This window comes from Glycine max, chromosome 7 (assembly GCF_000004515.6).
Source record: "Glycine max cultivar Williams 82 chromosome 7, Glycine_max_v4.0, whole genome shotgun sequence".
Classification (NCBI taxonomy): domain Eukaryota; kingdom Viridiplantae; phylum Streptophyta; class Magnoliopsida; order Fabales; family Fabaceae; genus Glycine; species Glycine max.
In genome coordinates this window covers 9,009,817-9,024,137 of record NC_038243.2, presented here as the reverse complement: position 1 = coordinate 9,024,137, position 14,321 = coordinate 9,009,817, and the positions used below count along the sequence as shown (strand labels likewise).

Genomic DNA, 14,321 nt, shown 5'->3' with positions numbered 1-14,321 from the left:
TTCTCTCTAATTCTTTTTTTTTTCTTCTTATTTTCTATTTTAAAAATTAACATCTTTGAGTTTCTAATGTCCAGCTTCCATGAGTAAAACATATGCATGATTCTATTTGATTAAAGCTTATTTTTTTATGAATTATGACTAACAGAAACTGCAAGGCTGGAAATACAAAGTTCTTTGTATTCTTATTGTAGTTTCACTAACAGAAACTTATTGAACCTATAATGTTATATTTCCCGTCAGAGATCTTTGTATTCTTACTATGGTTTCACATAGCATCATTGTCTCTCCTAACTAGTGAATTACTTGATACAGAGCTTTCCAGGAGCATATAATGAGGATGCAGTTTTGAACGCATATCCAAAATGTGAGACATTGCCATGTGAAGACCGAGACTTCATTCAAGGTTTCATATGAAATTTATATTCTTTTATCTTGGTTTCTTATAATAGGATATCATAATCAGTAATTATAAATACTGATTTTAATATTAGATAATAATATTTATTGATTATATATTAGCAATATTGATAATATTGTAATTATAAATACTAATTTTAATATTACATAATAATATTTTTTTATTATTATCAATATTGATAATATTGAAAATATAAATTTTGATTATTAATCGACCTACATTTTAATTGTAGGTTATTTAACATTTAACATTGATTGTGACATAAGCACGATGTTAAAACACACCTTTTTTACATCGTTTATGACTACAACACCGATGTAGAAGGTCTAATTTTTACATCGGTGGTCAGGATAGTACTGATGTAGAAGGTCTAATTTCAACAACGGTTATGATATCAACAACGATGTAGAAGGTCTAATTTCTACATCGGTGGGCAGGACAACACCGATGTAGAAAACATTATTTTTCTACAATGGTCAATTGAGGATTGATGTTGAAATTTTTAACTTTCAACGACATCATATTTAAAAACGGTTGACCACCGATGTTGAATATCGTTTTTGACCGATGTAAAAAGTGTGATATTTAGCAGTGTTTCAGGATCTTGACTTTACAATCAAACACATTCTGCTGAGGGTAAATACTAGATGTTGCCTTCTCAATCTCTTTTCTAATGATCTGAAGAATAAACTTGCGGACCAACTCCTTCAAATCATAGGATGTTGTCTGGTTGGTCATGATCTCCCTCATCTTCCTATAAATCTGAAATGATAAAGGTGTAATTATAATTACTAATATGCAATATTATATAAAAAACACAACATACTTTAAAGTTAAAAGCCACTAATTTCTTTTGGCTATTATATATATATATATATATATATATATATATATATGCACTTCATTTGGAGAAGTGCAACTAGAAGCATGTGTTAAGGATACCATGTTGACTTTGTACCATAAGTTTCTGAATGGAAAATTAACGAGATTGTTAGTAAACAGAAGTAGCATCTAACTACCAAACATTAGTGCACATACCTGTCTAATCTGGCTTGATTGTGCATAGTAGGTTCTCTTCACTTGGTTAGTTATTCTCTTGGTAACTCCAATGCAAAACATCCTCAATGTGTAGTTATCAGTTGTCTTCACATCCACACGGGCTTCAATTAGAGTTTTTCATTTTTGCACCAATGATCTCAGCTTGTTAGTTTTGAAATCCATTTCCTAAAAATTCAAAGAATAAAACAAAAATTCAAAATTGATGAGTATAATGCAATACAATATTACAATCAAAAGAAGCTTCATGCATGACCCATCATACCCATAAATTTGTCAGAACATTTTTCCCTTGCACATCTTCAGCTCTCAACCTAATCTTCTTGAATGCATGATCCTCATCTCCTTGAAGATCAACCAAGGAGACCTCAAACACTCTATGTTTGAGTCCTTCATAAGCAATAAGTCATTTCAAACAACCATAGTCTAAATAAGCATACAAAGTTCATATCACCAAATCACATACCATAAAACCCATAAAAATAGGCAACTTGAAAGATTCATAAACCCTCGTTCTCCCATAGAAACAAAATGCAATAAGCACACACTTCAAAACAAATATTATTTTTCCCATATTACATAGAGATCTGATGAGAACAACAAACCTCAAAGAGGGAGCTATCATTCTGTTTAGCTTCTCTAAGTTCACTTAGTACATCAAAAACCAAAAAAATCAGCCATTCCATGAAACTCACCAAAACATAATAGAAACAAAGTCCTGTAGCAAAATGAAAGCAAGCATTTATAATAGATTCAACTCAAAAATCAAAACATAAGTCGAAGCTATATGAAAACAAATTTCTGATTTTGAAGACCCATACAATTGACCCACAACACAAAACCAACAAATTTACAATAAAAAAGGAAAAATTCCAATTCTTTGTTGAATATTTGAAAAACAATACCTTGGTACCCTGGGTATGAGAGATAAAGGTTTTGCCAACATTTTTCACTTGAAAAAGAGAAGGGGCCTTAATGTCATACAAATCCTTCTTGGCAAAGGGATCAACTTCGCACATTCATACAAAAACCAAACAAATCATTGAATTTTGAATGTTTACGCAAAAACACAAATGAAACAGAATAAAAGGGAATAGAAACAGAAGATACTAACGCCTTCTTCTTGCCACCCTTCTTTATGGTTAAATCAAAACCAAAACATAAACACAAACACAAACAATAACTGAGGAATGCATTGAGCTAATGAATCAAACCTTGAAGCAATGCTTCTTTTGACAAGTCCACTTTCCTCATTTTGCTCCTTCAACAAATTCTTAATGGCCTCGAAGATGGAGCAGAAAATGATGTCAACTTTTTCTAGGGTTTTGCAGTGCGTTGTGGCGATGAAGACACTGTTGAGGACTACATCGATGATGACATTGGCGAGGCTCTTTTGCTCATTGAGAGGGATGCTAAGCTTGTCGAAGTAGCGGGGAAGCTTTAGGTTGGCGTCGTCGAGGGATTGGAGTAAGGGCTTATTCTTCGACTTAGAGTAGTAGCAGATGTTCTGGAACTCGATGGAAAGGGGGGGGGGGGTAAGTGTTGTCGAACCACGTGGGTTCCTTCATGGACTGGAATTTGTCGAAGGCCTTGAGGCGGAATTCGAACATCCACTGGAACTCCCCTTTCAGGGATGGGATCAGAGCCAGAGCAAGAACGTTCGACAATGGTGATTTTGACGATGACAATGGGTTCAACATCGGCGGCAGACAAGAGTGACAACACAGAGAGTAAGGGTGAGGAGATGAGAGAAACTAGATTAGCAAAAAAGAAATGAGCAGGAAAAGTAATTAAGCGAGAACCAAAATATTTAAAGGCATTCAAATTTCAAAGACAGTTTTTAGAGATAACTCTTTTTGAAAGCAAGCATTTAAAGACAATTTTTAGAGGATTGTCTTTGAAAGCTTGTAGTATTTTTTACAAGTAAGGTTTTATAAAATCGTCCTTGATTTAGTGTCGTAAAATATCTTTTTTTAGTAGTGAGACCCAACACAAGAATCAACAGTAAGACGATGAACCAGAACAAAAACCAAGATCCAAAATCCAAAATTAACAAAGAACATTAGTAAGCAATAGCTTCATACATCTAAATCTTAATATTTTAACACAGGATATTTTTGCCATGCATCCATCTTTCTGGTGACTAAAGCTAAACAACAATCAACAACAAGAACAAAAAACCATTGTAAGCAATAGCACACACATCCATCATCTCTTAAAACCTAATTATTTGGACCTAGTCCCATCTTAGCATTTCAACACAAAAAGTATTTCCTTCTCATCCATCATCCTCGTAAACTAAAAGTCAGTAGCAGCAATCTAAACAATAAAATAGATAAAAGAACAAAAAAAAAAACTTGAAGATCTTCATGGAGGTAGCTTCATGAAAACTTTAACACATTTAAGACAGGCATGATGCACGTCCACCGCCTCCTTTGGAAGCCGATTCTTGAAACACCTTTGCTCGCCCATTGCACCGTTTTGCACAATCCCCCTTCCTCAACGACACAATCAACATTTAAAGAGGAACGAAGATGAGGAACTCGACGCCGACAAGCTCCACTGCAAGCACGCACGATCGCAAGGTCTCCATCCAGAAGGAAGCTTCTTAGGTAGAGATTTTGCGTGAGTAATTCCAAGAGATAGAGAAAGGGTTAGAGCAATTGATGAATTTTTTGTCGCCCTTTGATACCTAATTTGTATTTTCAATATTCAGTTATAAATTATCTTTTGTGGGTTCCATGGCTGAAGTGGCTTTGAAGAAGATGGGTTTTTTAAAATGTTTGATTGGTACGAGAATACCAAGATGGGGCAACTTGCACTTTAACGTAGATGTGGTTTTTAAATGTTTGATTGGTAATATGAGAATATAAGGATGGCTTTTGTTTTTGAAATGTTATTTAATCCCAGTTTCTCGAACAAAAAAATTGATTTTTGAATTATTAAAAATCATATTATTAGCAAATTTTTTGGCAAATTTTAATTGTCAAAAATAAAAACTGCTACAATTCAATTGTCACACTAACATTTAACAGGAAAACTTGATGGCAATGATAAAAACAAAAATAGTGTATTCAGTAAGTCTAATCATATTTCAGTTGAGGGATTGAAAATAAAAATCTTAAATAATTGAGAGATTAAAAATATATTTTATACTTATACAAGAAATATTTGGATAGACACCGATCCAACATTAAATATTATTTAAATACATACATTAATATTATTTAATACATTAAATACGTACATATACTGTGTAATATTAATTTATGTTAAATTTAATATAAATGATAATACTTCCTTTATTTCCAAATTAGTGTTTTCCTAAGTTGTTTTACACAAATTTATAAAAGTTATGCAAGCTATGCAATAAAGTTTCACAAAACTAACCTTACTATAACACTTATTCTGAGACAATTAATTTTTTTTTTCAAATGCACACTTATTTTAGAACAAAGTAATCTTTACATGTGTGTTAAATGCATACATTAAATACATATGTATATGATATTAATTAATTTTATAACATTAATTATATATTATAATTAATTAATGTAATAAATGATATTATTTAATGTTTATATAAGTGCTACATTAATAAAGTGTGTATGTGTGATATCAATTATATATTATATTTAATAAACATAATAAAAAATATTATTTAATATTTATATAATTATAAATACTACATTAATAAAGTGTTTAAGCATTGTAATATTAATTATATATTGTATTTAATAAATATAATAAATAATATTATTTAATGAATAAATACATATCTTAATTTGCTAGATTGAGGATATATATATATATATATATATATATATATATATATATATATATATATATATATATATATATATATATATATATATATATATATATATATATATATATATATATATATATATATATATATATATTTGTGCATAGCTCAAAACGAATTGTAATACGACATTGAATGTGGCCGGGAGGAATTGTACCGTTCCCTCCTTCTTACATATGTTTGGCTTTAGTTGTTTTATTCTGTTTATTTTTCCCTGATGCTTCAAATAATGAGTGAAGATTTGTCTTAACCAGTCAATGAAATATCAAATAATTTAGATATAACTATTTTTCAAAAATTACTTGGTACTTCTTTGATTTGATTGAGATTCGATATTTCATGAATGAGTACAAACCATTCAAAGTGATTTGATGGTGAATTTTATTCCCCTATGTTTGTCTTTTTATGACACATACGCGAGATTTATTTATTGCTAAGTTTTTTAACTTTGTAATTTTCAGTTTTTTTTTTGTTTTTTTAATCTAAAGTGAACTCTGTTATTGTGTTGAAAAAAAAGGAAAACGATACAAAATTTGATCATTTTAGAGTCCGACCAAATAGAGAGTAATTTATTTGATCAAATAGTCCAAGTTGAACAATTTGAATCAAGATCATGTACTTTACTTATCTTAATCCTTGTCTCATGCTCCATCATATATATTGACTGGGGCATCGTTGGTTTTGTTAAATACATAATTAAGTAATTTTAATTAAACTACAAGAGCAATTAAATTGATTTTGTATTTGTGAAAAACATAATTAAAATGAAAATCTTATGTTTAATTAGTTATAGGATGTGTTGATGGGCTTGAGCTGTTTTCGGCCTTGGGAAGGATTTGAGAAGGCCCATCGGGTCTTTAGGGTTTAGTTATGTGTGATGGTATTTAATTAGTGGCAAGCAATTACTTTCTTTGTTGTAGCAGCCACCATAACCTAAAAGACTAGTTTTTCCGTCTCTTGCAAAGCACACGTATCATCTCCATTGATATTCCCCTCTAGTGATTGAAGTTGTGGATCTTCTAAGGCAAAGTTATTTTCTGCTCCTCTTGAGTTAGAAGGCTTACTTGTTACTTGGTAAACCTTGTTTTTTACACTTCTCTCCTTTCTCTTGATGGTTTTACATAAGCTCAAGTTCTCTACTTCTATGAAATCTGATTTGGGTTCTTGTTTTAGGTAAATATTGTGTTCCTTATTTTGGTTGTGGAACCCATTCCTCAAATTGTTGTGCTACTTGGTGTCCCTCGCTCTGCTTTTCAAAGTGACTCTTTTATCTACATCATCATCGATAAACTTAAGAGTATCAAAAAAGCTGTAGTCCATCGACAAGCCTCGAAAGTGCCCAACAAAGGACACTCCTACTAGCCTCGGTCGCCTACCAGACTCATTTGGATTGAGGTCAAAAATGTCAAAGGATAGAAGGTTGTCAAACTTTGCAACAAAGTAGAAAGAGGTGTATGAGTGAGAACATTAGTGGTAGGACCCATTATCTAATATTTGCTTTATGTCCATTATTCTCAATGAGTTTTCAATGAACTTTGGATCCATTGAAAAACTAAAATCAATGTTAAGTCCACGAAAACTAAATCTTGATGAACTTTCAATTTGTCAACTAACCTAAAGTTCATTGAAAACCCACCAACAACTATGGATTTAGTGTTAATTTTAAAGAATGGGTCCTATCACCACGTCTTTCTACTTTGTTGCAAAGTTTGACAACCTATTACCCTTTGAAACTTTTGACCTCAATTTGGATGAGTTTGGTATATAGGCGGTCGATGCTAGTAGGAGTACCCTCTATCTAGCACTTCTAAAGCTTGTCGATGAACTATGACCTCTTTGATATTTTTGAGTTTATGGGTGATGACATTGATAAGACAGTTACAGTGAAAAATGGAGGTGAGTTGAGCAAGGGTCACTACTAGCACAACAATTCAATGGATGGATCTTTGACTATATTGTTTATGGCGGACTCCACAATGGCAATAATGGAAAATGTGAAGAATGTTGTGGCCCCCAATAAGCTCGTAGAGCTTGCTCTTTATTATCCTAAGGCATTATTTAATTTTGATTTCCTTCAAATATCTAAATGTATTAATTCTTTGTTCTTAATAATGGAAAAACATTATTTAAGGTTGGTCATACATAAATTACATCATCAGAAGGAAAAAAAAGTTTTTTTTTTTTTTTTTTTTTGTGAATTCTTGGCAAAAGTTTGGTATTTACGCTTGCATTACCTAGGTTTTTTACTACAAAATGAACAATATGAAGAACATTTATGAAATATAGACGATAAAACCAGACACGAGCTTATTGAAGAAGAATCTCAAAGGCAAGATAAACTTGTCTCCAATTTGATTAACATTATTCAAGCAAAAAAAAAAAAGCACTTAAAATACATGGAAATGAGATGCCATAAGAATATGCACTAAATTAACCTTGCTATGATTGGAAAAAATAAACTAATATATTTATACATTTTAAGTCTAGTGGCATATGGATAACTTGAAAAGGATTTTTGTTTATGCGAAAAGTTTAAATTGCAACGAGAATAACAGAGAACAAGCTCTAGTTATGGAAATTGGATTGGAAAAGCGTGAAACACATAATGAAAATGAAATATAAAAGTTAGCAAAAGAAATCAAGAAGAATGCAATGAAAAATAACTCTCTTGCTGCTATGCAACAATAGAAAGTTCATGAATATGTTACGAAGTCGGAAGAAGATCAAAAGATGCACAAAGAACAATTTCATGCTAAAATCATCAAACTTCAAACAAAAGTTCATACACGCAACCAGAGCTGCAATTGGTCAGTCAACAATTAGCAAGATCATTAAATGTGTCAAAGCATATGAAATGTTACATATGAAGATGCAGATTCTGAAGAAGGTAAATACTTTACGAAAACATTAAAGAGACAAGGAAGAATTGCTTGAACCCTAATTAAGATGCATTGAACAAAACATTGATTATTAAAGAGAGAGAGAGAGAGTAATTATGGAAACAACAAAAACACAAAAAGTATATATAACTTTTTAACATGAATGTACACGCAATAAATCTATCATTTACTACTTTGATATCATCTTCACCCTTCTGTACACAATATTGTTCACACTCACCTTTTCATAAAACCAATAAAATGAGCAAATTCACATTATCTTGTATGCATGCTTGAAAATACAACAGTTGTTGAGTTTTTTTTTTCTTTTTTGATGAGCAAAGTTTTATTAAAACTGAAACAACATAAGAAAGCTGAATATTAGCACAATGTGTGCCATAATTCAGCATACATAGTATCATAGGCTCAAATAAAGAGATTAATTAATAAAAACACATCCCCTCCCTTAAAATGCATTTCTTTTGTATCTCCTAACCGAATCTGTTAATTAACGCTGTTAGTGTGTTTACGAAAGATCGAAATTATCCTTTATAATTCTAAAACCTCTCATTTCACTACCCCCTCACATGTTTTAAAATCCCCAAATTAAAAACCCCCAAATTAGAAACCCCAAAATATGTTCTGCGATATGGATTGACTACGGTTCCCTCACAATATATTTCCATTTGTGATCCACACACAATACATTTTTTGGTGTTTCACAAATATCATGCCCCCACTAACACTACCAGAAGATACAATCTTAGATTGAGACATTTTGCCGAACATCCTAGAAGCAACAAACAAAAATCTTAAAAAAACACAATGATATAGCATTCTAAATTTGGAAAATAATGAACAACAATAGCAACACCCAACATCATAGAGCAACACCCAACAATCCATAATAGAAACCCTTAATCCCAAAAAAGCACCAAATAGGTTCATAAAGGAAACAAAAAAAGGCACCTAACTGTGAGACAAACTATGATTTATGTCAAACTATGAAACCTTCAGTACAAAAACAAATAAAACTCACGACCCATGATTAATAACTCGGGAATACATAAAAAAATCGAACAAGTGTATGAAGAAATCAATTTGGCCAATAGGAATCAAACAAAAACTAGCAAATGCATGAAAAACCCCTAAAATGTATGATTTAAACTGTTGGTTGAAAGAAGACATGGATAGTTTTGTCATAAAAATTCTTTTAAAGGACCATGTGACTAACACACATGACTATTCTGGATAAACGAAATTAACATCATTATAAGAGAAGTAATATTAGTATAATTAAAATTTCAAAATAATGAGTATTTGTGTAGGGATCAAATACAGAGGGAATATACTTGTAATATGTCTAAATTTGAGGGGGTATTTGTGTATTTTGCTCTTTTTTTATCTCTAATTTTTTCTTGTGTTTTTCGAAATCCCTATTTTAAATAAAAAGTAATGAAATAGAAATAAAGAAAAGCACCTAGGCGGTGTATTAAGGATTTTGGTCACTAAAACAGGTGTCTAAATATGAAAACTCTATTCTCTTCTCGCATTTTCCTTTGCAGCAACAAGCACACTAGCTCACCCTTAATAGTCAATTGAATTGCATTGCATTCTAGTACCATGCAACTGTTCTGAAAAGTTGGAGTTACACGCTAGTTTTCGTTATCTGAATAGCAATCATTTTGTGAACCTATGTTACTATTATAAGCTTAGATGCGAGATACACAGATATATACGATTCGTTTGCGAAATTTCATACACCGATTTTAGGCGTAATAATAATTTATTTGCTGGATGAATATGCTTGCTTTAATTTGGATTTTGTGTATTTGACCTGAAATATATAAACTTGAACTGAACAAGTGTGATAGGTAATAGTAGCAATAATAAGATAAATGAAATGACATAAATATAGATATTATAAGGAATGGATCTAGTGTAGTTAGGTCTATAGTTTAAGTGCTATATTGACAAATAATTTAGTTACTTTATCACATACTACATCATTCTACCATAGAAGATTTACAGTCTCTCTGCACGGCTTAGGGCTGGCCTTGACTTCGCACTTTACTTCTATTTATGAAATTAAATACAAAAAATAGTACTTATTTTCATAAATAAATTAATAAGAGTATTGTTATTAATCATATTATTCCGTAATGTAAGTCAGTAAGGGTCATGTAGCGATAGCAAAGTGTTACAGAGGTGGCCACCATCGGAGACCTCAATGTGTCACCAATGTTGCATCGATCCTTATAGAGGCATAGATACTTTAGACTTTTTAGAGGGTTAGTGGGAATGCGAAGCTATCCTTAACTTAACCCCAAGTCATATACTTGCTTTAATATTGAGCATAGAATCTCTTCTCCTTGTGCATGAAAATAAATAAATAACATGGTTGATCGGATGTACAATATAAATGGTAGCACTAGAACACAATATGAGTCAAGAAGGAAATACATATGGCGCGTGATGCATCATCTTCAGCATCAGAAACACGAGCAAAGCTCTCTAAATGGGAGAAACCGATGCAAGAAGTTCTTAGAAGAGGAAACGGTATCACGTTGGATTTTTTTCATATAGTTTTTTAGTCATGTTATATAACTTCATGTTAGGCATGAGGCAGCCCCACAAACGGAAATAGGATTATAAAATAAAGATCAGACTCCATGTTTCATATTTCACAATAAAGTCATTGTTATATATAATCTTGCAAAGTTGTACATTTGCACTTGCGTTTTTGTGAGCACGCAACTCATTAGAGGGCTAATCGTGCTAATGATATCATTAAGTTTTCTCTCTTCTTTCTTAACATTATTCTAGTGATGTAACTTTAAGAATGTTGCATTCTGTTAGAACCCATGAATTGATTCTGAAAATTTGGGAACTTGCAGATGCAGCTACGTTATTATGGAGGAACATAAATGTATTAGCTTCGCTTTTGATTGGGATGACAGTGATATGGTTTCTGATTGAGATCGTTGAGTACAATTTCAGGACTAATTTCAGGACTCTCATTTTTCACATTTTCATCACCATGATGCTTGTACTATTCATATACTCCACGTTTGCAAATATATTAAAAAGGTACTAATTTGCTTAAACATCAAACTTAATCGTGGCTATGAATGGAGTCCTTTAAGACATATTGCCAAATAGTAGTAACACCTAATATTTAGAGTGACTCAGCTTATAATATATGTCAACTTCGATCCAAATTCAAATGTATGCTATTGCTTTTAATTCATTGTACTTGTAACTTGCATGTCAAATTGAAGGGTGGTTTTCTTATATGCTTTAGGGGCATACAACATGTACATCGGCAGATCAATTAATCATGACAAATTCATATCCTCTATGGTTGGTATTGAATCTAACTGACGGATCAATCCACTAACTAAAAATTGTGATCAAGGATCCTAAAAAAAAGCTTCAATGGAATTCAGAATAACAAATTTAAGGGAATGGAGTGATTTTCTATAGTTATGCCAGATTTATATTGTTTTATTCTATTTAGAAATCAAATAGCATTCTGAGGTCTATATATGTTGTTTTATTACATTCCCGATATATAGATAGATACGTTCAGCAAAAGTTATCTCCTTATATATATATATATATTCAGTAAAAGTTATCTGATCCTGGACATTGTTTTACAGGATTTCTTCAGGTGAATTAAGTTTGCGAAACTTTCTTCTGGTATATATATATATAACCCATGTTCATTTTCCTTCATTAAACTAAAGTTAATTTCTTAATTAACAAATACATGAACCTGACATCTCACTTCACAAAACATTTTCAGATCATTGGTTCCCTCTATATACTGTCAGTGATAGAAAGGTACTTCAGCATTGTCAATTGGCTACATGTTGGTAAGCATTTCTTCACCTTTTTTCTTTTAATTTATGATTTTATGATGAAGTTTAATTTAAGTGTACTAAAAGTTGTCTTCTTTCTTTCTTGTTGATGGTTCATCACTCATGCGAAGGTTTTCTATGCTTGCTAACGCTGCCAATTGTGTATAAATGGCACGTATAGAAATCAACAATGGGTGGAGGTTTCACAAGAACTACCACAACAAAATTCCCAGAGTATCAGTAAAGTAAAAGAAAACCCGACAAACTATTATACTGAAATATTTAAAACATATGGTGTTGTACATACATAAATAGTTGCTATACATTGAAGATAAAAGGTGACGGTTAGCTCCAAAAAAACCATATATAAAATGATGGTTCCAATAAAACAAATACCAAACAATGTTCATGAATTTATTTTTCATACATGTTGTGTGATTCTAAGGTATTTATATGGATTGCTTGTGATGTGTAGTTTTTATATTTTTTATTTATTAAAATCCACTTGCCAGTTTTTTACACTAAACAATTATTGGCTGATTGACCAAATCAAGACACTTTGAAAAATAAAATACTAAACAAGACTCTTTTCAAACATCTTATCAGCATGAGACAGTTTTAACCAGGCCAATATGGTTAACTCATCAGTTAACGTGGTAAGTTTCATGTCACCTTGATTTTTATTTTTTATTTTTTTGAAATAGATCGGCAGTCATGTAGCATGTCACGTGGCAATTTAGTAAATACTTTTAAACTATTTTTATGCAAATAATTATTTGCTTCAGTAAATTTTTAAATAATTATTTGGTTCAATAATTTTTTAAGTTTAAAATTATTAAATTAATTATTAGTTCAAAACAACAGATTATTAAATAATTGTTAAAATAGTTTTTTAGTCATTAATTTGAACTTAATGATTTTAAGGGTATAGAAATTTAATTATTGTATTAGATAACAAAATAATTGATAATATAGCCCTTGATTTAGTAATTAAACTTTAAGTCTAAAATTATTATTAAATAAAATAATTATCATAACGTAAAATAATATATGGCCAAAATATTAAATTGTATAGTTTAAATATTTCAGTTTAAAATATGTTTAATCGTTTGGATAAGTAAACTTTAAGTTTAAAATTATTGTGATACGTACGCGTAAAAAGTTGTAGTAAATAAAATAGTAGATCAAGGTTTAAAAATAATCTTTAATTAATTATTTGGCTCGGTAAATTTAAACATGTCCATTCTACCTGTCATCTTGGAAATTAAGCCTCCACGAAAATGCTTTATACATAGCAATTTTGAGACAATTCTCGCTAATGATCGAGCTTGAAACTGTTATTCCGTTGTTCTTGTATTTTTTCAAATTCGTGGTTTAGGGATAAAACCTATTTTTTAATTTCTTCTGTGTTTTTCCATCTTACCCAATTCTAAATTCTCCTTTTTAGCGAGGATAACTTCTCGTGCTCTCCTTAATTTGAGATGACTTAACTTGTTGAATTTGCCTAGAAACAACTAATATCAAGTGAACTTGTGTGCTACAAATCTGTAATACTGATTATATATTTGGCCCACAACCTTGTGCGTATGCATGGGTGCCCACCATTGTCACAGTAAAAAGGTATTGCAACTTGATGATCGATCACGAAAATTTGAACATCGCCCAAATGGGTACCACAGAGTGAAAGAAATTGGGATCAAATAACAATTACAAGCATACTCATTCGAATCGTTGCCGCCAAACTTAATGCATGCTTGTCATTCACATAAACAATCCAAGTCTAAATCGACAACCAGCATAAAAACCATCAGAATTGTTCAGATAAATGCAAAAATAAAACCCTAATTAAAGCCATAACTCATAAGAATTCGCCCTTCACCCTACTACTCATGATCTAACCATCCACAGCAAGCACTGCGAGATGAACTACGTACTCGGAGTGCAGTTAGATCCAGAGGAAGCCGAAGGGGAATCGGGGTTGGAATCTTCATCAGAAATGTGCAAAAATAGTGTGTACTCTCACGAGGTATGATTATTCCATCTATGGGAACCGGCATTGTAAGCTCCAAAAGTAATATAAATGAGAGAGGTGGACAATAATCATCAGCTTCTTGGATAGTGTCAATCAAGAAAATAGTTACCGTGCCACGATAGGTACTGCAATAATCCGGTGTGTGTCCGAACCATTCTCCAGGACCACCTTCTGTGAGTACTTCCACCTTGTACCTAGGATCTCCCATAACTTCGGAACTATGTCTTTTGCTGAACAAAACTAAAAA

General features: G+C 31.5%; 1 protein-coding gene and 1 pseudogene across 1 annotated transcript; one reads left to right on the top strand and one right to left on the bottom strand.

Moving 5' to 3' along the window:
* Nucleotides 1–687: 687 nt before the first annotated feature.
* On the bottom strand, nucleotides 688–4,270 carry LOC106799443 (40S ribosomal protein S3a-like; annotated as a pseudogene).
* A 6,324-nt stretch (nucleotides 4,271–10,594) lies between these two features.
* LOC100809575 (reticulon-like protein B9) lies at nucleotides 10,595–12,463 on the top strand. The gene is made up of 5 exons (XM_006583377.3): nucleotides 10,595–10,738; nucleotides 11,077–11,269; nucleotides 11,842–11,881; nucleotides 11,988–12,057; nucleotides 12,174–12,463. The coding sequence occupies exons 1-5, from the start codon at nucleotides 10,645–10,647 to the stop codon at nucleotides 12,221–12,223; spliced, it is 447 nt and encodes a 148-aa protein (XP_006583440.1). The 5' UTR covers nucleotides 10,595–10,644; the 3' UTR covers nucleotides 12,224–12,463.
* The last annotated feature ends 1,858 nt before the right edge of the window (nucleotides 12,464–14,321 follow it).

What these genes read in the sequence shown, in the direction of transcription:
- LOC100809575 (XM_006583377.3), top strand. Translation starts at nt 10,645, where the DNA reads ATGGCGCGTGATGCATCATCTTCAGCATCAGAAACACGAGCAAAGCTC. An exon ending in AGTTCTTAGAAGAGGAAACG is followed by an intron (nt 10,739 to 11,076) that starts GTATCACGTTGG and finishes GGGAACTTGCAG; the next exon opens with ATGCAGCTACGTTATTATGG. An exon ending in TGTCAATTGGCTACATGTTG is followed by an intron (nt 12,058 to 12,173) that starts GTAAGCATTTCT and finishes ACTCATGCGAAG; the next exon opens with GTTTTCTATGCTTGCTAACG.